The sequence below is a fragment of the Cenococcum geophilum genome (assembly GCF_001692895.1).
Source record: "Cenococcum geophilum 1.58 unplaced genomic scaffold K441scaffold_3, whole genome shotgun sequence".
Lineage (NCBI taxonomy): Eukaryota > Fungi > Ascomycota > Dothideomycetes > Gloniales > Gloniaceae > Cenococcum > Cenococcum geophilum.
Genome location: NW_027137561.1, coordinates 5,556,735 through 5,578,511, shown reverse-complemented (window position 1 = coordinate 5,578,511; position 21,777 = coordinate 5,556,735). Strand labels below are relative to the sequence as shown.

The 21,777-nt window shown below is 48.0% G+C and overlaps 12 protein-coding genes across 12 annotated transcripts; 4 read left to right on the top strand and 8 right to left on the bottom strand.

Annotated features, from left to right (window-relative positions):
* Positions 1-220: 220 nt before the first annotated feature.
* K441DRAFT_627285 (putative sphingoid long-chain base transporter RSB1) lies at positions 221-1,863 on the bottom strand. Its single transcript, XM_067646165.1, has 2 exons — positions 1,276-1,863; positions 221-1,174 (listed from the first exon to the last, which is right to left on the bottom strand). Exons 1-2 carry the CDS (start codon positions 1,570-1,572, stop codon positions 467-469), a joined length of 1,005 nt encoding a protein of 334 aa, XP_067509579.1. The 5' UTR covers positions 1,573-1,863; the 3' UTR covers positions 221-466.
* Positions 1,864-2,223: 360 nt separating this feature from the next.
* K441DRAFT_652454 (Dolichyl-diphosphooligosaccharide-protein glycosyltransferase 48kDa subunit) lies at positions 2,224-4,370 on the bottom strand. The gene is made up of 3 exons (XM_067647369.1): positions 3,957-4,370; positions 3,036-3,874; positions 2,224-2,980 (listed from the first exon to the last, which is right to left on the bottom strand). The coding sequence occupies exons 1-3, from the start codon at positions 4,096-4,098 to the stop codon at positions 2,558-2,560; spliced, it is 1,404 nt and encodes a 467-aa protein (XP_067509578.1). The 5' UTR covers positions 4,099-4,370; the 3' UTR covers positions 2,224-2,557.
* On the top strand, positions 4,365-4,670 carry K441DRAFT_537368 (NADH-ubiquinone oxidoreductase 9.5 kDa subunit; the record flags this gene model as incomplete). The annotated part of the gene is made up of 2 exons (XM_067642478.1): positions 4,365-4,551; positions 4,627-4,670. 2 exons carry the CDS (start codon positions 4,365-4,367, stop codon positions 4,668-4,670), a joined length of 231 nt encoding a protein of 76 aa, XP_067509577.1.
* A 337-nt stretch (positions 4,671-5,007) lies between these two features.
* On the bottom strand, positions 5,008-6,342 carry K441DRAFT_673518 (uncharacterized protein; the record flags this gene model as incomplete). The annotated part of the gene is made up of 2 exons (XM_067650658.1): positions 5,008-6,063; positions 6,136-6,342. The coding sequence occupies 2 exons, from the start codon at positions 6,340-6,342 to the stop codon at positions 5,008-5,010; spliced, it is 1,263 nt and encodes a 420-aa protein (XP_067509576.1).
* A 3,151-nt stretch (positions 6,343-9,493) lies between these two features.
* On the bottom strand, positions 9,494-10,318 carry K441DRAFT_537672 (mitochondrial import inner membrane translocase, subunit Tim17/22; the record flags this gene model as incomplete). Its single annotated transcript, XM_067642493.1, has 6 exons — positions 9,494-9,669; positions 9,778-9,824; positions 9,899-10,030; positions 10,086-10,103; positions 10,170-10,192; positions 10,250-10,318. 6 exons carry the CDS (start codon positions 10,316-10,318, stop codon positions 9,494-9,496), a joined length of 465 nt encoding a protein of 154 aa, XP_067509575.1.
* A 1,384-nt stretch (positions 10,319-11,702) lies between these two features.
* K441DRAFT_673517 (uncharacterized protein) lies at positions 11,703-13,711 on the top strand (the record flags this gene model as incomplete). The annotated part of the gene is made up of 3 exons (XM_067650657.1): positions 11,703-11,721; positions 11,868-12,683; positions 12,726-13,711. 3 exons carry the CDS (start codon positions 11,703-11,705, stop codon positions 13,709-13,711), a joined length of 1,821 nt encoding a protein of 606 aa, XP_067509574.1.
* A 2,301-nt stretch (positions 13,712-16,012) lies between these two features.
* K441DRAFT_673516 (uncharacterized protein) lies at positions 16,013-17,041 on the bottom strand (the record flags this gene model as incomplete). The annotated part of the gene is made up of 1 exon (XM_067650656.1): positions 16,013-17,041. The coding sequence occupies one exon, from the start codon at positions 17,039-17,041 to the stop codon at positions 16,013-16,015; it is 1,029 nt and encodes a 342-aa protein (XP_067509573.1).
* A 605-nt stretch (positions 17,042-17,646) lies between these two features.
* Positions 17,647-18,607, top strand: K441DRAFT_692772 (uncharacterized protein). Its single transcript, XM_067652591.1, has 2 exons — positions 17,647-17,815; positions 17,868-18,607. Exon 2 carries the CDS (start codon positions 17,907-17,909, stop codon positions 18,255-18,257), a length of 351 nt encoding a protein of 116 aa, XP_067509572.1. The 5' UTR covers positions 17,647-17,815; positions 17,868-17,906; the 3' UTR covers positions 18,258-18,607.
* Positions 18,608-18,800: 193 nt separating this feature from the next.
* K441DRAFT_536983 (uncharacterized protein) lies at positions 18,801-19,085 on the bottom strand (the record flags this gene model as incomplete). The annotated part of the gene is made up of 1 exon (XM_067642448.1): positions 18,801-19,085. A coding segment is annotated over one exon (285 nt), but the record flags the coding sequence as incomplete, so codon positions are not given.
* K441DRAFT_725738 (uncharacterized protein) lies at positions 18,834-20,108 on the bottom strand. The gene is made up of 3 exons (XM_067654130.1): positions 19,940-20,108; positions 19,371-19,889; positions 18,834-19,315 (listed from the first exon to the last, which is right to left on the bottom strand). Exons 2-3 carry the CDS (start codon positions 19,637-19,639, stop codon positions 19,120-19,122), a joined length of 465 nt encoding a protein of 154 aa, XP_067509570.1. The 5' UTR covers positions 19,640-19,889; positions 19,940-20,108; the 3' UTR covers positions 18,834-19,119.
* K441DRAFT_167519 (uncharacterized protein) lies at positions 20,109-21,017 on the bottom strand. The gene is made up of 2 exons (XM_067640297.1): positions 20,384-21,017; positions 20,109-20,328 (listed from the first exon to the last, which is right to left on the bottom strand). Exons 1-2 carry the CDS (start codon positions 20,801-20,803, stop codon positions 20,287-20,289), a joined length of 462 nt encoding a protein of 153 aa, XP_067509569.1. The 5' UTR covers positions 20,804-21,017; the 3' UTR covers positions 20,109-20,286.
* A 57-nt stretch (positions 21,018-21,074) lies between these two features.
* On the top strand, positions 21,075-21,352 carry K441DRAFT_652445 (uncharacterized protein). The gene has a single exon (XM_067647368.1). It carries the CDS (start codon positions 21,174-21,176, stop codon positions 21,327-21,329), a length of 156 nt encoding a protein of 51 aa, XP_067509568.1. The 5' UTR covers positions 21,075-21,173; the 3' UTR covers positions 21,330-21,352.
* Positions 21,353-21,777: the final 425 nt, after the last annotated feature.

Sequence of the window (21,777 nt, the reverse complement as noted above, 5' to 3'; positions counted from 1 at the left end):
AGGGGGTCTAGGGCCTCATTATATACACGAGGTAGGTGGCGAAAGGCTGACGACGAGGCTGACGACGATAATTCGTAATCGCTAGTCGGTCGACAGATTGATTGAGGGGGTTCATCCCCCACCCTGAATCGAATAGTATGCCTTTTGGCTCGTTGGCGTTGTGGAGGAACGCTGGAGCTTTAGGTCGCCACAGAAATCCCATCAATTAGGCGCTTCGACGGCCACGATCCATAACGCAGTAGAGAAGTCTTCTGCAGCAAGAATGGGATATAGACGAGTTCGTATGTGAGAGAGCATGTAGACAGATATGCTAATATAAAGCCTCACTCTCTAGATGTCATGAAATTATCCAAAAAGCCGCTGATGGATGTACCACCTAATCGTAGGAAATCGCCCCTCGAGCGCCAAAAGCCCATCTATATATCCCTTTATGCCCACATACCCGCACCCAACACTCCATCCTGCCCTATTTCTCCCCCACCTGGCCCACCACCGGCGCCTCGCCTACCTCGTCAGCCTTTCCGGCCTGCTTCTTCCTCCCTCCAAACCCCCACCCCCTCCTCTCCTCATAACCCTCCCTAAAGCACAGCCCAGGATGAAACGCATTCAGCGCCAGCACGGCCGCGCCGACAATCGCGCCCTCGAGCCCAATGAAGTACCTCTGCGTTTTAATCAAATGCCCATTCCAGCCCTCACTCAGCTCAGCCACACGGTACACGCTCCGCGTGAAAATACACAGCGTCGCGAACGCCAGCGCGACCAGGAAGCCCTTGAAGGCCCAGCTGGCCCTCAGCCGCGCGTGCGTCGGGTCCAGCGCGTGCTCCTTGCCCAGCTCGCGCACGCGCCGCGTCGTGCGGATCGCGAAGTCGGCTGCGAGGCAGATGAAGATGAACAGCGTGACTACCTGCACCGACAGCCCCGCGACCATGATGTTGTCGCCGACGACGGGGTTTTTGTCTTGGTGCGAGGCGGCTGAGGCGATGCCGCCGCCGGCGGCTTGCAGCAATAGGGAGAGGAAGTCGCAGGGAATGAAGATGCGCGGGTAGGAGAGCGGCTTGATGCGTGAGTTTTCGGGGCCGAAGGTGATCACGATGCGGGATAGGCAGAGGTAGATACCGGCAGCGAGGAAGGCGGGCGCGATGGTGAGGCAGACGATTTGCATTAGGAAGCCATTCTGTGCGGTGGGTTAATTGAGGGAGGAGATAAGAGGGCAGCTTGGAAGGATGGTTGGGGATGCGATGACAGGAGTAGTGCAGTAAGTGACGTTATACTAACTTCGCTGAAGGGATTGTAGTAGCTCATGATCCTGCCTACGTATCCTATCACTTCCAGCGCGCAGCCGCTCACCATGGCGATTGTGAAACCGAGGAAGCGTTTGGACAGAACGGCTTGGACTAGGAAGAGGGACGTGGACAGGCCGAAGATGGCAAGGAAGAGGCTATTGGCTGCTAGTGACGGCCGATATGCCCAGTATGAAAGACTGAGAGGACACGTCTCGAGCGTGCAATGCTCACGGAAATTCTTGTCCGCATTGTAGCTGCGCTCTATAAGTGCGTACGCGATTGATGCCATTTTGGGCACCAAGTCTCTAAATGTCGCCACGGAAAAATGGCTAGGAAATTTTGAAAATATCTGATGGAAGGATGGATATGTGCCGTCGTATATACTTACGGCGATTTATTTATAAACGGAAAGGCGGGAAGAGGCTGAAAGAATATTAAGGGAAAGAAACTGAGCCTCCACTACAAGGAAAGAAAGCGTGGGCCAACAAGGAGATTCTACTGCTGGATATAGTGGGAAAACCAAAGCTGAAGTTGAAAAGCTGAAACGGACGGCAAGGTTGGTCTTTCAGGGTGGCCTCCATCGTGTCAGACATGTGGGGAGTCATGATATAAGGCAACATCGCTTAGAACGGACATGTCGAAACGAAGCACCATACGCTGCGCCAAGACGCTTCCAGCCAAAGTCTGCGGAAAGACGACTACCCGAGGCATGCAACACTGGCGCTACGAGCCGCTCACATCAACCCCATTGCCCTCATTGGTTGGGATAGGTGTGTGATGGAAGAAAGATACGGGCGATGAAGGAAATAGGATCTAAATACGAACCACCCTGGAATCGTGCAACTTCGGTCTTTTAACCTTGCCCGGTTTTCCGAACCTCGCTTCCTGGCGAAAGGCGGAGATTGCACCAAAACTTTTCGATCAGCGCGTTTGACATGAGACGCTTTAATTCAATGTATGCACGCTGCCCTCTTTGGCTTAGACAAGGCTGTTCGGCTTCCTGTAAGATTATTCCACCGGTGAAGAAAGGCGGACTAGCGACCCAATTGTGTTTCACAGTGCGAATCCCTCACATTAACACGAAGACAAGACAAAAAGGCTTGCGAAGGAATAGATACCTATGAAAAATCATGCATCAAAATGGATTCCTTCCTTACGATACTTTGCTTTCCTTGTCAAAATCTTCAAAGAACTTTTTCTTGCATTCCATAATACAGTCCTATACCCTATGGCCCATATTGAAGTTCTATGCAGACACATCTTTAACCACGCAATCACTGCGTCTTCTTCAAGCCCTTCTTGTCCGCCGCCTCGCTGTAGAGCCAAATCGCGACAAATCCAATCCATCCCGCAACCGTGACCCAGATACCTGCAATCCATACCCACGCACCACTAATCTTCCAACTCCTGGGCCACTCGTCGTGCGCGAAGTGCCTCACGGTGACTTCCCGCTTCTCATCCACTGTGGTGAGGAATGGACGTTTGTAGTTGACGCGAAAGTTGAAGATACCGTGTTGGTCAGGCAGGGTAAAAGATGTGCCGAAGATGGTGCTGTTGGCGGTATAGCCAACGGGTTCGAGGTTGAGACGGTGGAAAGGAGAGAGCATAGTGAATTCTAGTTGGACCTTGTCGCCCTTTGGAGGCTTGAAGGGGTGGAGGTGATCAATTTCATATTCTGAGATCTCGATGGTGAAGGACTATTGTTGCCTGTTGGTAAGTTCTCGATATTGCGTAAGAGATGGGACAACATACCACATCGTTCTTAATGCGATAGATCTTGGGGTTCTGCTCTGACACGCTGACCGAGCTCCTATTCGCTACTTTCTTGATATTGCCTTCATCCAAATAATGCTGAAATTTCCCAACTTTAAGCACACCCAACTCCTTGAAGGCCCAACCTGACAGTTTCTTGGCGAACTCCTTGTTCGCAGTCTTGGCTTGTTTCCCTGCAGAGCTAACTTTGGCATTGAACCACTCATTCTGCAGCATCTCCACGGATCCGAGAACTGTAAGTCGCGCAGAGTTGCGGGCTTGCATGGCGGAGACGAGCGAAAGCTGCTCACCAACAGCAAACGGATCCTCTACGACATCACCCTCGTCCTTCGGGTTGTAGCTGTAAGCGGTGCTAGGGGCGCGGAGGATAGGCACCAGGAGTGGACCGGCATTTCCAAGGGTTTGTCCCACTGCGCGAGGCACGGCAATTGTGCCCTCTCCAGCAAAGTAGTTTCTCAGGTCTGACCGAATGGATTTCGGAGGAGATACGAGCAGCACATCATGCTTCTCGGGAGCGGAGGCACTGTCATAATTGAAGTGGTCAACAACCAAGGCGTTACGGTCGCTAGGGAGGTGGATGTCAAGCTCCAAGAGCAGGGAGATGATAGCGCTTGGAGTCGGGTGATCGGCAGATAGAGTTAGGAGGATGTTTCCGTCCTTCTTGAGAAAATCGAGGAGAATATTTGGTGTCAAAGATGGCCCGAAGCCTTTTGATTTAGGGGGAAAGAGGATGAGGTTGTCGTAAGCCCGCTCGCCGTGCTTGAAAACGGAGAGCTTTTCATTCTTTGGTGATTCGAATGTTAGGTGGAATCCTCGAGCTGCAGGAATGTAATATTAGTAATCTTCATATCTAAATATTCTTTATTGCGAGGCTGGGTATTGGTGATTGAAGCTGCCCACATTGAAGGTCTTTCCAGAATTCTGAATACTTGTCCTTCTCAGCCAATTCCTCGAGTACAACCAGTAACCGGTTTCCGCTGGAGCTTAACGCCTGCACCACTCCCAGCAGTGCTAGTAGAAGAAAAGAAAATAACCAGCGCATGTTGGAGGCTGCCGTGAACAATTGTCGCCAGCTGCTGAAGCAAGCTCTTGAAGGAGACGTATGCTTTTGCCAAGAGTTGGTTGCCGGAGAATCGCGTCTTCCGGCGTCTGAAGACAGTCAATCTCGAGTGAACCCACCACTGCAAAGACAGCTCGAGGGAGCTTCAATTCGGCCGCGTATCACGTCAATTGCTTCCAGGCCGTCAGCAAGTGCCGAAAAAATTATCATAATCTCCTCCACGAATCGGCATTTCCCCGTCATTCAGCATGTCGTCCGCTCCGTACTTCTTCCGCCAGCCAATCCGCTATATGCGGTGGGCTTCCCATGAGAAACCCGCCATCTTCTACTCGATCGTTATCGGCTCAATGGGGCCTGTCACAATATTGGCTGCGCCACCGATTCGAAGATACTTTGGAGACGGACCAAGGCCGAAGATCCCACTAACATACCCGAGTATGTTCCCCTCATTATCCCTCTTCCGGAGCCCCATGAAAGACATCCTGAAGGTAGCTTACTATTTTTTTGCAGTACCTAAAGGTCCGCGGCAGATACCTGAGGGGTACGATGACTAGTTTGGAGGTTCTGTAAAGGCGAGGTCGAAATCAGAAGCACCGAGATAGAGGAGTTTGGGTCAGAAGTTAGTGCACTTCTTATAACTATTGTACAAAATTACCATTAGAGGCACCAGCTCTCCGTCTTTGAGCTGGTTTAAATGTGTGCAAACCCCACCAAGCAATTAGCTTTAGAAACGCCAGAACATCAGCCCATGTGTTTAGAAGCCTTGGGTGTTCAAACAGCCATGAAATAAAAGAGTTGCGCAGACTCTACTTTTACTAGGGACAGCATTCCATCCCCTCATTTAGGATAGATGCTACCTCGTAAGTGCCTTCAGCCTTCGTCGGTTTCTCCTCATGCTCCNCTCATGCGCTTAGTAGGCCCGCTTAAGTCCTCGTAGTCCGGGTCCGAGTCCAATTCCACTTCCACTTCCTCCTCATCTGTTTCTTCTACATCTCTCGCACGCTTGGACACGACCCTGGTGATTTTGGTATCTCCAATCCACGGGTAATCGCCCTTTTCAATCTTCACACTGGTAAGATATGTCGGCTCGTACTTGTGAGTGTCGAGCTGGCTGTCAGTCTCCATGATTCCACTCTGGGCAACGCATTGCCTGATGCACTCTTTGATCTCCAGCAGGTGATTCTCAATGACGTTTTGCCCCTTCTTGGTCATGGCAAAGCGCGCGTGAAATCCATTCATGATAAGCTTATTCATGTACTTGTCGCCACCTGCCGCCAACTGTTTGTACAGCGCATACCCACCATCCTTCCCTAAGTAGCCGCGACCAGCGATGATGGCCTGCGCAAACCAGTGGCGGAAGAAGGACAGCGAAATCCAAATCATGACATCGTTAGCGTAATTCTCGCGGCGTATCTGGCTCGGCTCCGTCCGCTCAATACCGGATGGATATATCGCTGCGACCTTCATCTCCACCAACTTGCAGCGCTCCCGCAGCTGCTCGTGGTGCTTCTCGCATACATTCCTGACTTCAGTGGGCATATGCCGCTTGATCTCGTCGCCAAGCCCGTTCCACTGCCCGACGAGATGGATGACGGACTCCTTGAAGATCAGCTCGGACTTGATGCGATACGCCAGATCGACCCAGGCATCTGGCTTTGATGCAATCGAGCGGAACAGCACCTGGCCTTGCTTGAACAACGCGATGTCAATGGATTTTGCAACGACGGCCATTGAGCCGAGGTATTCGGCGACTTCGATTAGTCCGACGGCGTCTTCGAGTGCGGTTGCAATGGTGACGTCGTTGATAATGATGTCGTTGCCGTAGTAGGCACCGAAGATGTTCTCGTAGTGCTCGAAGAGCTTCAGAGGGACTTTCCCATTCTCGTTTAGTGGGAGCATCGGGCCATAGGCTGAGTCCACCATCGCGCGGGCCATGGAATCGAGCTCCTAGTGGTGGTTAGTGGAAGATATCTTTAGGGGTTCGTGGGATGTACTCGCCATTGGGCATAGTTTTCCGACGTTCCCGCCGGCCGGGGGAAGTTCGTGCAGCTCGATTCGGAATCGCGTCGTGACGCCTTGCGATTTAGCGCGGGTAGAGAGGCGTGCTGCGTTTTCTTGCGTCAAGAGGCGTTTGAAGAGTGTCGAGTAGCGGCAGAGAACGCTGGAATGAAATCGGTGCTCGCGGTCGTGTGCGAGAGCGACTTCGACATCTTCGGGTTGCTCCATGATGTTAAAGTGTGAAAGGTTGACGGGGTTCGGGAGGAATAAGGCGGGATATTGATGAAGGGGAATTGTTTGTTTATGCTAGGACCAAGTGAGCGAAGGGAGTCACGTCACCGTGTAGGAATGTGAATGGTCAGGCAGGTCTCTGTGGTGAAGTTGGCTGGAGGGATAATGTGTGAATGGGAGAGCAGGAGTTTAAGGAATAGTCTTAATATAATGTTGAGAAGGCTGGAAATTTAATAACCTTGAAGGTATGGAAGAGAGTCTATTATATGGACTTCAGTAGAGTTTTGCTGTATCTGTTAAAGCTGTGGTCTTGTCAATGAGGTTCGGAGAGTACGGCCCTAGGGCAAATGAGGGCTAAACAGAGTAAAAATTCCTGATTGCTAAAGAATATTAAACGATTCTAGCGTGCACTTCCGGAGATGATAAAATCTTCAATCCTCTCCTTGGATAGCTCCATTTTCGTATTAAGAGAACCTTGAAAAGGATAATCTAAAGCGAAATCTACGCAGTTATTAAAGCAGCAAGATGATGCTAAGAATTTTCCACTAGTCCTTCGGATATATAAAATAAACTTTTCCATGGTGTTGCTACCTTCGTATTTATCTATCATTTTGTGATTACAGTTAAATCTCTTTAATACGATACCGTTTGTTCGGCCGAACTTATCGTAATACCAATGGTATTGTTATATAAAGAGTCACATGTAAGGTGAATAAGCAGGAAAAACGGGGCTTTAATACTAAAAAAGGCTTAAGATTTTACCTCACGGGCTAAATAGGACTCTTTCCTATACAACTTCTCTACTGGTTATACCGATATTGGTGGTAGGTGCTTAACGATATTGTCAAAAGTCAGATTATCGTAATATTATACCAAAAAAGGGTTAATCAAGGGGTGTAGATCGTAATGTAGAGGATATCGTTATATACCCCATATCGTATTAAGGAGTAAGTGGTCCGTGCGCGAACACCAGTTTCAAAACAGTGCGTGGACCTATAGATTCCATCAATTAATTACCTACTACAATGCAAAATACGGTTCTGCAGGAAGGACAAGTGCTAGCAGCCCTATATCGAGCGACTTGACTCCCAAAATTAGGCGTGTATATCAAATTACTATAGATCAAAAGCTTAATATTCAGAACGGGGCGTTAAATCTAGCACGATTGATTGGCTAGTCCTTATCGATAACCATTGGACGCGAATTGACGGGTCAAGGGATACCAAAGCATCACCAATTCCACACTAAGATTAGCGTTCCAAGCCACATGCCAATCTCTCATCAGCCAATAGAATCAATAGGATCGAGGCTCCGTGATCATACGCGTACTTTTGATTCTACAGGCAAAACTCCTTAGTACGATATGGCTTCTGCAGCCGAGCGTATCGTAATACCAATGGTATCGTTGTATTCAGGTTTTGTATGCAAGATACACCAAAAATCAAAATTATAGTATGTATTGCGTATCTACATGCGCGAAGCCGTAATTGGGCAACTGGCTCTACCAAAAAAAGAGGTAATCACCACCCAGTGTTTTAAAGCCGTCAATCTCAAATTTAACAATTGTGCCTTAATAGAGTTATAATAACCTCTCTATTACCAGCTTCCTGTTATTCCTTATACAATCGAAGGGTTTATAAGGCCTCTAGCACCTTATTAAGCTTAATTTGAGGTTGTTGGGCGTCCTCCTTATCTGTTTCCGTATCGCGATCGGGTCCAGCGTAAGCTCTGCTACGTGCTCTCATAGGCCTTACCCGCAAGGCAATTTAGCTAGATTAAGCTGCTTAAATTTATCGCTTAGTATTTCTAATATCGAGGATTAATTAATTTTTCGATGGAGGAAGTCGCTTGCCCAGCGAGCAACCTCCAATTGTAGTACTGGGGTGTTTTTAGTGGTGGGCGCGTATTTTCTGGCGTTCAAAGTTAGAGTCCATAACGACATGGCCTCTTAGAATTTCGAGACCTACTTATAATTAATAAGGTAGAATTAAGTATGGAGGGTAAGACCTAAGGTTTAATTTAACAGATTTTGATAAAAGTTAATAGCTAAACTTGCGATAAGGTAAGGCCAAATCCGACGAATTAAAACTGGTTATACCGATTTTGGTGGAGGCACCTAACGATATCGTCAAAAGTCAGATTATCGTTAATTACACCAAAAAAGGCTTGATCAGGGCGTGTAGATCGTAATACCAATGGTATCGTTATATACCCGGTATCGTACTAAGGAGTTTTACCTATCCCTTCCGCTGGTAAGAGTATGCTCAAAAAAAACTGCATAGAGGGAACTTTGATTTTCGCGATTTTCGCTAAGTCCTACTATGGCGGTACCTTGTGTACGCAGACGTGATCAAGACGCCTCGCAAAACGACTTGGAATTTTGAAGTTCTCGCCTAGTAAAATTTCCCTATATGCAGTTTTTTTTGAGCATACTCTTACATTTCGTCCTACTGTTATCGATAAGAGTTGGCCAATAGAATCAATAGGATCGAGGCTCCGTGACCATACGCGAACTTTTGATTCTGGTGTTCGCGCACGGTCCGCCTCTCGTAGGACCCTACCAGCGGAAGGGATAGTGTTTGCGCACGGTCCAACTCTCATAGGACCTAACCGTTAAAGGGATATTTTTAGATATTTGGCCGGGATGAGTTAACCCTGTAATGCTATTAAATACTGCTACGGATTTAGTGCGCCGATATTAGTGAAAGCATTCAAGATCATGAAAGCAGTCTATTAATACAAACTTAGGTAGGATGGTAATTGATTAGCATTATAAGGATAATATTCCTGCGATCTTAAATCTCTCGCACCTCAAACGAGAAAACGCCAACCTAGGAAGCTATAGTGTCCAACGAAAATAACATATATGCTATATCTATTGCAGCTTGTGATATTGAGCGTAGTTTCCACGACACAGATGGCGAGGTTCTGGTATAATCGCCTTCTCAGGACACCAGAGTGTCTAAATAATACAAAATGAAACCAAAACACCATAACACCGTGCTCCATGCTTCGCAAACTGGGCCAATAGAGTACGGTAATATAATGGAAAAAACTCTGAGCACAGAATCCGCGAAACTCGATTGTGGAGAGAACGGAAGCGTCTAATATCTGGTGAGAGCTCACTCTTATCCATAATTTTAGGCAACTACGCGGTCGCAATGTTTGCCTGTGGAGGGGGAGGTGGTGGCTCTAATCGTGTATTTTCAGCCATCATCCGCTGGAAACCGATTCCAACGCCCTCGATAACAGCGAGAAGTATTGCGCAGCCAATCGCTCCATTCCTCATGGCTCTTGCACCTCCACGGACAGCAAGCGAACCACCTGATATTATTATATTAGCGTACGCTTTCTACCATGTCTTGTATTCGGAGAAAAACATATTGCTGAAAAAAGAGGTGGTAAGACGAGGTGGAGAAGGGGCAGTAGTACCAGTGAGGAAGCCCGCAATTATGGCGTTCCAAGGATCTTCTTTCTTCCTATACCAGGTATGAGCACGATTTGATGAAGGAGTGGGGCGAGACCCTGAGAAGTTCAATTGAACAGTATTTACCTGACCCCTTTCACTGCGCAATCGAATGTGGAAAACAATCCTCCCCAAACTCCAAAGTTTCCTCCTAGCACAGGAGCCCGGGCTTTCACTGCCGTGATTGCGCCTATTCGACGTTCTCCATAAGGACTATTTCTAATGGGACTTCAGTATATTTGGGTTCTTTGAGAAGCTGTAGCTCAAGGATTACCGGAAACCCTTCACGCCACTAAACGAAAAATATTTTCATTAGTTTGGTTAATATAGTCGGTATATTAGGAGGAGTGGTACGTACTGCCATACTGCCCCTCCGATTGCCTGACGTAGGGACAAGTTAGCGTTAGACGATCAGTACAGTAGAAACGGGAGGCATACACCCATACAGAAAGCACCACCAAAGTCGCTCAAGGCCACCCAAGGGCAAGGATCCCGACTGTGGTCCATTGCGAACAGATAAAAGTGTATTCTCCTGCCTGGGATGCGGGGATGTGAGCTTCGGTCTCCGAATCTCGGAAGGCAATGATCCACTCCGGAGGCTTGGCATGCTGGTATGATTTTGCGGCATAAGGTTCTTTTGTTAAATTAACGATACCGTGTTAGCTGTTTAAGATTCAAATATGATTGAGGAATTAAAAAAGACATCGATTCATCTTATGAGAATCTACCATGACTATAATGGGCCTATCCCGATGCACAAAAACGAAATCATAAATGAGAGATGCGATACGTGTACATAGTGCACTTGACACTTCAGTTGATATGAGGATCTTCGTTGTCAAACCTGTTACCCTTGGACGCTCTAAAGCTTAGATAGGATCTATTGGCAGGATTTATCATGTTTACCGAGTAGTTAATACGTTATTGAAACATACGGATTATTTCAACCATCAAAGGACACTAAGTGAGAGGGTTTCAAAGAGAACTCTCATACCGACTAAGAGTGGCTGTATTACAAATCTATTGCAATGGCTGAGACGACGAAAATTAAATATTTGAGTGTACTTCTTTTTAGAAAAATAGACTTTCCCTGATTAATAATTTTGGCAGATTACAGCTGTCACTGTTTGGTGAGAGATTATAGATTGATTATCCCAGACCATCGCCTTACGTTTTAAAGGTGGCGCAGTGGGAGACTTCATCACGGGTCCAGCTTCAAAAATGCAGGATGTACCCGTGCCCGAGAGCTTAGCCAAGTGGCTGCAGGGTCAGAGAAAGCAGCGACCATTTACTTTTTACAGATAAAATTGAAAGGAGGACAGTAATCTTACAGGCCATTGCGACCTTTTGTGAAGGAAAGGAGGAGATATTACCAATCCCCTTTTAATATTAGCGCCTCCCACCAAGTCTTCTAGAAGGCCGGCATGGCACCAGCGTTAATATCTCCTTCAACCCACCATCCTACCCATACGGCTTGCTATCGTCGCCCGTTGTACGCGCCTTGTTTCATATACATCTGCTTGCCTGCAGTCGTGGGGCCTTTGGTCGGCATAGAGGAACACATCACACTGCGTACGTGTGGCTCGGCAGTTGGCGAATGTGTAATCGCTCGTTTTTGAGAACNCATGCACCTACCTACCCGACAGCCATTTCCTTCCCATTGACTGCCCTTAACCCGTACACCGTTCTAAGCGCTGCTTCCGGAATTACTGTTACAATACATTACCTGTTAGTTAGTCCGTGAGAACTTTTGCTACATCGACACACTCCGCTGACCGGCTTGACTGTCTAGAGATCGATAGACCGTGACTCTTAAAGCCGCCACACGCATTGGAATACATCACTGTTGGAATACTGTCCGCTGGGACTTTCTAGACAATATTGTACAGATATGGCAGCAGCTACTGCCGGTGCGTATTCGTCTCCAAAACACTCTCCCACCGCCGAACCGAAGTTCTTCTTTCCATCTCCGAACCACCACAACAACACAACATGCTCCACCAGGACATATATCGACTTCTAGGATATATACTAACTAGTACACTCACTTGGGTAGGTTATGAGTGGTCTCGCTCGTCGCCCCTTCGACATTCGCCCGACACCACCTCACCCATGTACCCCGACCGACCCATTCGCCCTCTCCCAAAACGACGTCTTCGAGCTCGACTCTCACCCGAACAGGCCGAATCAATAGTATACCCTCCTGCTCCACCAAGCTCCGCTCCACTTTTCAGCTTTCCTTACAGTCAGATCGAAAAAGCCTCAAACATTGCTAGCCGGCAGCAACGAGGTGAACACGAACATACTTGCAACTGTGGAGGAGACCACTCGGAGTTGGAAAGTGACGAGGAAGAGGACGAGCGAGCTGCCGCGCTTCAGTCTTCGCCAAGTTTATTACAATATACACGGAATCTTATTGGCGCGAAGGCAGCAGGCGAGATAGGAAATAATTTTTCGAAACCAAGTTCGACGTCATCATCCGCAGACGGTTATGAATCCTTTGAGAATACAAACAACAAGAAAAAACGGAAGATACCAAATATGGGCAGTGTAAATACGCACCACACCAACCTCTCGGCGGAGATGGCAAGCATGGGTATATCTTCCCATCCGCGGGATGTGTCTGCACACGAGGACGGCGAAGGTGGAGTGGGACATTACTACGGTTCAGGGTCTTCTGCAATGCAGACTACATCTTCAGGTACGGGAATATCGGGTGCTGGGCGGGGTCGATACGCGAGGTCTTCTGGAAGGACATCAAGTGAGCGACGAGTGCTGGGAACTTCCACAAATGCCGTGAATGCTGCAAAAATTGGTGGATCTAAGCGTGACTACAATGGGGGCGGTGCGAACAACAAAGGCACGCTTATTGGTACTGGAATTGATTGAGACATGGCTAACTAAGAGCTCCTAGGCCCCCCACCTGACCAGGGCGGCATCATCTCTACAGCTATTGCAAATGCACAGGCAGAACAATCTCAGGTAGGGAATGAGAATGTGAGCTTGCTCCAACAACAAGCTCAGAAAACTACTCCTCAGAAAACGCAATTCACATTCACCTGCGGGTCAGACTCGGCAAACAAGATGGTCTGGCCTGGACAAAATGGGTCTTTCCCAGCACTCCCCCCCGGCTCTCAGGCGGACAGAGCATGGCACTCTACATCCAATACGTCCACGGGGCCACTCCCAAATCAGATACCCGTACCTCCTTCACACCACGTCCGACGTAATGTCGCAACTCAGGGCACACAGACGAGCCCAAATATGAACGGGACACAGCAGGCCGGGGCCGCGGGCCAGAAACCAGTCCAGCAGCAAGGTCAGAACACCCAGCAGGGAGCACAGCAGCCCAAGAAGCCTAGACGTAAGCCAGGTAGAGAGTATGCTCTTGCCGCTCGTCAACGTCGCCTTCAGCAGGAGTATACTAATTTCCACCATCCTCCCAATAGAGAGGATATATGGATATGTGAATTCTGCGAGTACGAAAGTATCTTTGGCTCACCTCCCGAAGCTTTGGTTCGACAGTATGAGATCAAAGACAGAAAAGAGCGAAAGCGGATGGCTGAAAAGCGGCGATTGTTGGAGAAAGCGAGGATGAAAGGCCGAAAGGGAAAGAAGGGTGGGAAAGCTGCGGCGAAAAATAACGGGAATGCGAACCAACAAACACAAAATCCACCCTCGAATCAGAAGTATGACCAACCGCTTGATAACGGTCAGCCAGACAACCAAGGAGAGGAGTATTACGATGATGAGTTCGATGACACTCCATCCCAGGCTCCCGCCCCTCATGCCGCGGCTGGCTCGAACGGCAACTACGTTAACAACCAGGCGCCCGCTCCAAATCCGAAGGCTACTCAAAATGCTCGTGGAGACGGTAAGACTACTATCAACGGAGCATAGCTTCTGGACATGACGGGGTGGGCCGTCCTTGTTCTCGCTTTCTTTTGCTTTCTCATCCTTGGCTTCTTTGCCACGACCCTGCTGAAGTTTCTTCAGGTAATCCTCCGGGTTATAGTGACCGTTGTTCCATCTCGTGCTTCTTGATACCACCTTATAATGTCCAATTCTCTTCATTTAGGCTTGGCAGCTCAGTCGCCTGCCGTCGTTATTCATGCGCGGGGATGATCTGCGAAGTTTAACTTTGGATAAGGAGTTTGTGCTGGTATCATGCTCTTGAGGATATCTCTGGTCTTGGTCATGGTTCGGGAACTTTCCTCTTGTTTTTGTTTTGGTCGTCATCAACCACTCATCAATCGTCAAGCGCGCATAGTCGAGTCCCCTAGCATTTCCCCGGAGCACTGCGTCGTCATTCGTTTCAACCCCAGCACATTCAATTGAGGTATTCCTATTGTCTGGGTAATCAACCCCGCTCTTCCCCCAACGTCTGGATCACATTCACACTGTGTATCGAGTCTCTGAACGAAGTTGTCTCCATAGCAGCTGTACCCGTAGGGTCTGTAAGTAGAGCAATAAATGGACACTCGTTCCCTTAGTCCTCTTTGAGGAACTCTATGCAGTGACATTGAGACAACAAAGAAAACATACGCCGAGACCCAAAGATGGTGCACCACAGTCACTTGTGGTTAAGGATCTTTTATTAGCAGCCACAAGGAAACTACGACACTGTCTTGTGGACATAGGTAAGCATGTAGCAGCCACAAGGAAACTACGACACTGTCTTGTGGACATAGGTAAGCATGTAGCAGCCACAAGGAAACTACGACACTGTCTTGTGGACATAGGTAAGCATGTAGCAGCCACAAGGAAACTACGACACTGTCTTGTGGACATAGGTAAGCATGAACAGTGCAATAAATGCATCTGGTACAGTATTGGCTCCAGGTATTTCACTCGGGTATAAAATTTTTATGGAAACCGTCATTTAGGAACACGTCAAGTCTATCGATCTTATATTCTTACATCATAATGCGTTACAACATCTACCATGTGCATTCAATTGTATCACAAATCTTTCAAAGTCACTTAACTATTACTTATAGTTAAGTTTTATAATCAGACGAAATCGCCCCTTGAGACTGACCTCCCCTTTTTTTTCAATTTTCTGACCATCTTTACTGCCATAACTAGTGCGGTAGGGTCACTTACCCTTCCCCAAAGAGGCTAAATCCAAACTTTTAAACTCCCAAAACTCTAAATATCAAAGAAATTCAGATATCAGAAAGGAACGACTCACCTAGCTCCAAACACTCGCTAGCTTACTTACCTGACCCGTTAGCCTTAGTCCCACCAACTGGGTGTGAACTAGAAGCGCGGAATTTCCACTTTTTCACGGTAATTACTTACTCTTCTCAGCCGTAAGTTGCACGAATACTTTATCACGTTGCTGTCGTCAGTGCGGCGCCAACCATTGCGAATTGTCAGTTGGGGGTAACGCCTTGGCCTTTTTCGTGAGCCCTCGGCGAGAGGTGGTAGTGGAATACCCTTCTCAGGGTCTTCCTGATTATCCTCTTTGGTAGAGGACTGGGGCAAGGGAAGGTCATCGTCATACTCTTACGTGTCCAGGATGCAGGTGAGTTTACGCGTTCGCTAATTATCCTGAGCATTGGCACGTGGCCTGACATTGCGGACCGTTGGATAAAAGGCAGGGCGTTTGTAGGACCCATTCCGTGTCGTCAAATAGTCAGACTCGGGGAGAGGCGCATCCTGCATTGCCTGGTTAGGAGCTTCCTGCATATCTCCGTCTTCGGGGAACGGCTCTGGGTGAGAGACTCCTGCTTAATTTCGTCAGGCTTCGTGGTGCAGAACCGCTCGTCCCAGCCCTAGGTGCGAATGCAGTTCCAGGTAACGCGAACAGGCCACTCACGCCCATGGCGGCTGACACACGGCATCCGGAATTCGCCCTCTTCGGAGGGGTCGTCTCTGCGAAGATCCTCCTGAATCACCTTGGTCAATGCCAGTTTCATAGAACATAGCATTCTGTAAAACGTCCGTTGGCGATATTGGCGGCAAATCGCGCGCATGGCTCGACGTTCCGGAAGGCAGGAACTCAAAGTTAAATTCAAACAGCCGCTCTCGCTCCCTTCGCGTGAGGGGATCTGGGTCAGAGAGCTGACTGGGCGTCTTGTCAGGGCCAAAAAATGCAACTTTCTTAGCCATGCTTGAATTGGGCAAGCTGTGTTCTTCCGCGGCTGTCTTTATTGCGAGGCTGGGATTGTGATATCGGCCTGGTGTGCAGGCGTTCTATGGTTCCGAGCCCGCTTCCTCTTGTAGTTGCTGGCCCAGCCAACGCTCCATTAGCTCCTCTTTGGGAGCCTCTGGAGCCTGCCTCGAAGGCCTAGCGTCAAGAGCATTAATCATTTCGATATGCCGAAAGAGAGCGTTTTGATTGTCATCTCGAGGCAAAGCTGGCGAGAGGTAGTCTTCAGGGTCGAATTCGGAGACCGTGCGCGAAGTTGGCAGCGTGGGGGAGGAAGACCGACTGTCAGTCGAAGGCAGAACCGGCGAACGGTAGTCTGCAGGATCCAGTTCAGATACTTCGCGCGATGTCGGGAGGGATGAGGACGTCGATAAAGCCTCCGACGGAGGGAAGTACTCAAAGCGTGAGCCAATTTCAGCGACGCTAACATGGTCCAATTCCGGTTCTCGAAGCAGCCAAAGTAGCTCATGCAGCATGTTGACTTTGCTCTTCACTCCTTCAAGAGTCCAGATAATGAAGTCGATGGTATTATGGAAAAAGCACCGAGGTGCGTCGTTGTCCAAGAACACCATCAGTCGTCCCGCTAATTGGTCTGCTTCAACAAGTTTGGGCAAGAGATGCCGGAGCTTGAGATCCCAGGGAATATCTTCATTAAAAAAGCGACTGATGACGGGATGCTGGATCTTCATGATCATGTCAGGTTTCGCCAGCATGGACTGAATCGCTCCCTTCGCCTGATTCCCGTACTTACGGATGATCCCAAACACATCGTTCACCAGATCCCAGTGTCTAAATTCATACCGGCCCCTCGAGTCTGTCTGCTGTCTAACATTGGACTCCAGCAATCTGCAGCCCGGATCAGAGCACGCGCCTTGCATGAAGACGTAGTACTCGATGTGCTCGCCGACGTATTGCTCGAACTCTTCTGGAAGTGGCCAGCACACGGCCGGTGCTTTATCCCTATATTGGACCATGTTGACGCTCAAGGCTCTTCCACACAAGACCGTATGAATTGCGTCAGTGAGCAGCTCGAAGTGACCGCACATGAAAAATTGAGCACCAAAGACGCACATTTTTGCGTTGTTAGTACGGAGAGTTGTGGTGGTACTTATCTTGTGTTAGTAGTACTTCGAATTTTGCTTACAGTACTAGTGTAAAACTACCAGAGTTCTGTTAAGGTTTGTATGCAAAAGGTGAAGCTTAGTAGGCTGATTGAGTTGCAATAAGACTAAATAACCAGTAGAATTGATAACTTATATACTGTAGGCTGACTTCCGCACAATGCCACGAATCGTTCGTTGCGAGTATACACAACGAAGTCATATTTACGACAGACCCGGAACCTGTGATGGACTCGGAATCATTAATTTGGAGAATGTAACAAAGACCTAAAATAGCCAGCTGCAACTTCAACAATACATTGTTTTCTCCGAAACAAAGAATACAGAGGTCAACACTAAATTTTATGCTCCTTACTTAGCTGCACGGAGAGATTACAAAGAGGTCTAAGGAAATAGAATCTCCAATGACATTAATCCACCATAATGCTACTAATGGCCAAGCGACTAGCATGCAGGAACGCACAGTCCTCTTGAAGTGTACAATTCTCCATAGGGCGGAGAGCGTGGTCTCAGCTTAGCCACCCGTGCGCCAAACCGTCAACGTCGATCATCCAAGCTCGCAAAAAACCAGGGTTTGGTGTTGAAGCCAGACGCGCAGTGACGTAGGCTTTACGCGCAACATAAACCTGACAGCCACCTGCTCCAGTATGAGCAGCCGGAAACCCTCACATACAGCTCCAATATACACATTTGACGTGCATTAACGAGAAAGCGAGTTAACAATAGGTAGGACACTTCCATCTGAATCCTATTCGGTCCTATCGCTAATTATGGGTAGCTTTGATTACAACAATTTTAGCTAATACATCGCGCAACTATGTCCACCTTTCCCCTCCTCTTCACCCTAAATGGTGCTACTCGCCATGAAATCATCATGGTAACGCCCTCTACGCCTCTCAAAACCCTCAACAAAGCCATCACTGGCGCCGCATCCTCCGCATCGCCCAACTGCTCGGAATTCATGTCTAAGTACAAGAAGAAGGATGAGGAGTCCAAGGAGAGCATTGTAGAAATGAAGGTACACTGGAGCAGTGCCGGACGGGATAGCAAGATCTTCCCGGCCTCAACCGTCCTAACCGAGGAGAACTGCGAGGCCGTGTTAAGCATGATTGAGAAAGTCGGGGTCGGAAGAGATGTGCTGGAAGTGAAATTGGAGAATACTTCGTAGAGCAAAAATTTTACATGGCGGTGCTGGAGGAGTAGTTTCACGATGGAGTCATGGCCTTCCCTAGCTGCTTCAGTGAGTGCAGAGAGTTTTGTCTGGTTCTCGATCTTAGGATTGAGACGGTTTTCGACTAAGATTTGTCGGACCAGACTACTATTCCCTGCGCGGACTGCGTTGGTTAATTCTAACTCATTCCTGAAAGACATCTCGGATGTTACATCGCAGTCAAGCTTTTCCTATCCATCTGAATGTGTGAACGCACCATGTTAGGGCTGCTCCACGGCCTGTCGGCATTGTGAAGCCAGCAATAGATTTCGTAGCCTAATCCATCCAACTGTAGGAGCTCTAGACCGAGCCTTGTGAGTGTATCAGAAGGCTTAGCGGCACGTGCATGTGAACCCCAATATTGCGCTGCATATGATGCTAACGGTGATTCATGTATCACATTGGTTTGAAATATCCGGTCCTGGTAGTGTGTTCTACCTCGATTTGGCATTCCTCATAGTTACTAAAGAATAGCAAGTATACCAGGCAGCCTTAGGCAATTCACCCGTGTGCAAGCGATTCGTCGATAGCAAGTTCAGGATATCCTGCCAGAGTTGTGCGCCCCGAAATTAAGCAGTCCTTTACCGAGGCATGTGCTTGCTTCACAATGATCGAGTTTGGATCCTGGCTTGAGTCTGCTGGAAGCGAGATGGGGATAAGACCCGAGCATATGGTCAGAATGTCTCGAGGATCTGTAAGACGGGATTCCGGGCTAAAACAAGGGTCATCCCATTCGATGGCGAGAACCTCCCCAATTTCAGAAAGGGACAATGGACGGACTGAATAGGCTAGTCACTGCAAAATTCGAAAAGCATCTTCCCTATATGATTCGTCTATTTGCGTTATGATGCGGAGATGTGCCATCTAAGGATTTAGGCAGCGTGCTCAATGCTTTTTTTACGGCTGATGGTTTCAAGCATTTCCGCGGCGCGTTTAGTTGGCATTCTACCCGTCGAAATCTACATGCGGGTCTTAGAGAGATAAATGGGTCCGGAGAATAAGGACACTTACATCCCCTGAGCAGCAACAAGTATCATGTCCAGTACTTCCTTCTGCAGCTCGCTCGGCTACCTTTTGAAGGGCAAGGTAGTGTGTAGCCGATTCTGCACATATAGAGAAATATCGGCATCCACTATTTCTCGCTCGCACTGAATTCGATATGGCGAGATCTCGTCCATATGTTGTTCAATAACTCTTTCTCGGCGACTGAGTATCAAGAACTTGATGCTCTTCAAGGACCATTCGGACATCAGCCATGTAGATGTTAAGACTGGCTCGAGATTGGGGCACTCATCGAGAGCATCAGCAGTGATATGAATTTGTAGAAATCCACGAGCCATGTCTTTGAGTACAAGGAGCAGAGCCTCATCATGCGGTGCAACAAGCAGAAAGCTCCATTTCTGAGATGAATAAAACTTTTGCAAGATCTGAAGCACCTTGGGAGACTCTTTTGCTAGTTGTAACGCTAGGGATCCTAAATAACTTTCTTGAGTGTGTGTGGGTGCGTCTGCAAAATCGAAGTAAGAGAAAAGTAAAGCTGACGAGTCATCGGCTTGAGCACTCGAAGCAATATCTTCAATAATACGGGTGCTTCGGAAGTCAGAAAAATGTAAAACCCAAAGAACTACTAGGAAACATACCAAAGTACAGTTCTCCCAATGCTCGCTTTATCAAGTGGTTAGTGTATACGCTCAGAAAGGCTGGGTCAAGCGTACGTATTCCATCAATCCAGAGAGCTTCGATTCACCATTTTGCTTCCATTCTAAATATCGGCTACTTGTGTAACCGGGCGATTTGTGGCCCGATCTCTCTTCTTCAGCACAGAATGATGACTAGCCAAAGGATCTGGTGCGTGCAGCCAGTCGACTATCTCAATGTATTCCTCCCCTACCGGAGGTAGATCAGTGAGATCTTATGCGGATTTGTGCCTGTAAGCTTATGAAACTTGAGTGCTTTGATACTTCTACCAAGAGCTTCGGTTTGCTGCTCAATCCTCTCTGTCCCCTCTTGAATAGCAAGGGAAATTGTCCTATGTTATGAGGTGAGCATTAATTGGGCCAAGTTCTATGATAAGTTCCACCCACGTTTGCCGTTAAGGATACTATCAATGTAGGCTTGAACCTATTTAGTTTCGCAAGTCGCTTGGCGACATGCGACTCTCTTAGCGGCCACTTTAACACCTGATCCAGAGCCATGAAACCTTTTGCCGGCTTAAGCTTTTTCTCCAGCTCTTCCATTTCCATACGACACTGCGCGAGTGGACCGTCATTTTTCGTAAGCTGCTCCGTGGCAAGAAACGTGCTTTTCCCTAGAGGCGCTTCATCTACGACTTTCATCAGTCGCTCCAAGACATCTCGTAAACTAACAATCTCGTCTGTAAGCTGCTGCAAACCTTTTGGGACATTTTTCAGGCCACAGCGATAATCGTAGTATATGGAGATGACCTTGCTGGTGGTCTGAACCACTGCAATGATGTTGGTTGTAATGCTTAACGGGCCAACCATGAAACCTACGAAGATTTAGTTAAGTCATACAAAGGGCGAGGCTCGGAGGATAATCAAATCTAAAGCGGCTAAGCGAGGCTAGGAACACCAAAATCACCCCAAATCGACACTTTTCTATGGGCGCATTACAACACCACGACAAGAAAATTAATTCCTGAAGTGCTAGGTGTCCTTGCGGACGCGTCTTCGTAAGGTTCCAAGTGGCTAGAAAAATTATTACTGCGGCGTGGTTGCTGCGCAGCGAAAACGTGGATTTTGGTGGTCGTTTGATTATCCCTTGACCCGTCAGGGCGAGCAGAGTGGAAGGCCCGTGCGCGAACACNNGAATNAGAACAACGCGTAGAATTAAACCATCAAATATACCACCACCATGCCTTCTAATCACGCTAGAATTGATGTAGATCTTGTTCAGAAGACTCAGTATAAGATTCCCCCAAATAAGACGGCNAAAAAAACCCCCCAGAAGCCTTGGCCACTCCCCGAATTGTGTATTCCTGAGCACGGCTACCGAATCCTACCGATCTGATTGGTGGACTCTTATCGATAACCTGCGTGCCCAAGTTGACAGGTTAAGGGATAATACGAGCCGCACCCTTTGTAACAAGATTAAATTCAAAAATAATTCCACCGTAAATAAATGACCACGAAGTGATGAATGGGATTGAAGAGATGTTTATCTGGGATTGAGAGGTTCCCAAGGCTCAGGCTCAGGCTTAGCCACGAGTCTTAGTGGCGGAGCACTTCTTGCCATCTGCCTCCTAATTACAGGGTGGTATAATCAAGAGCTTCTGAGGCTGTTCTATTTCCAAAAAAATAGAAGAAAAGTAAAGTCTATTTATCCTATATGAGAAATATTCCATAAGCCTCCGTAAAGTACCCTTGCGAGGCGGTATCACAACAACGCATAGAGTCTGAGAACTACATCGTGTTCAATAGTAGCCTGACCGAGTTTTCTCTTTCAACTAAACTTTTTT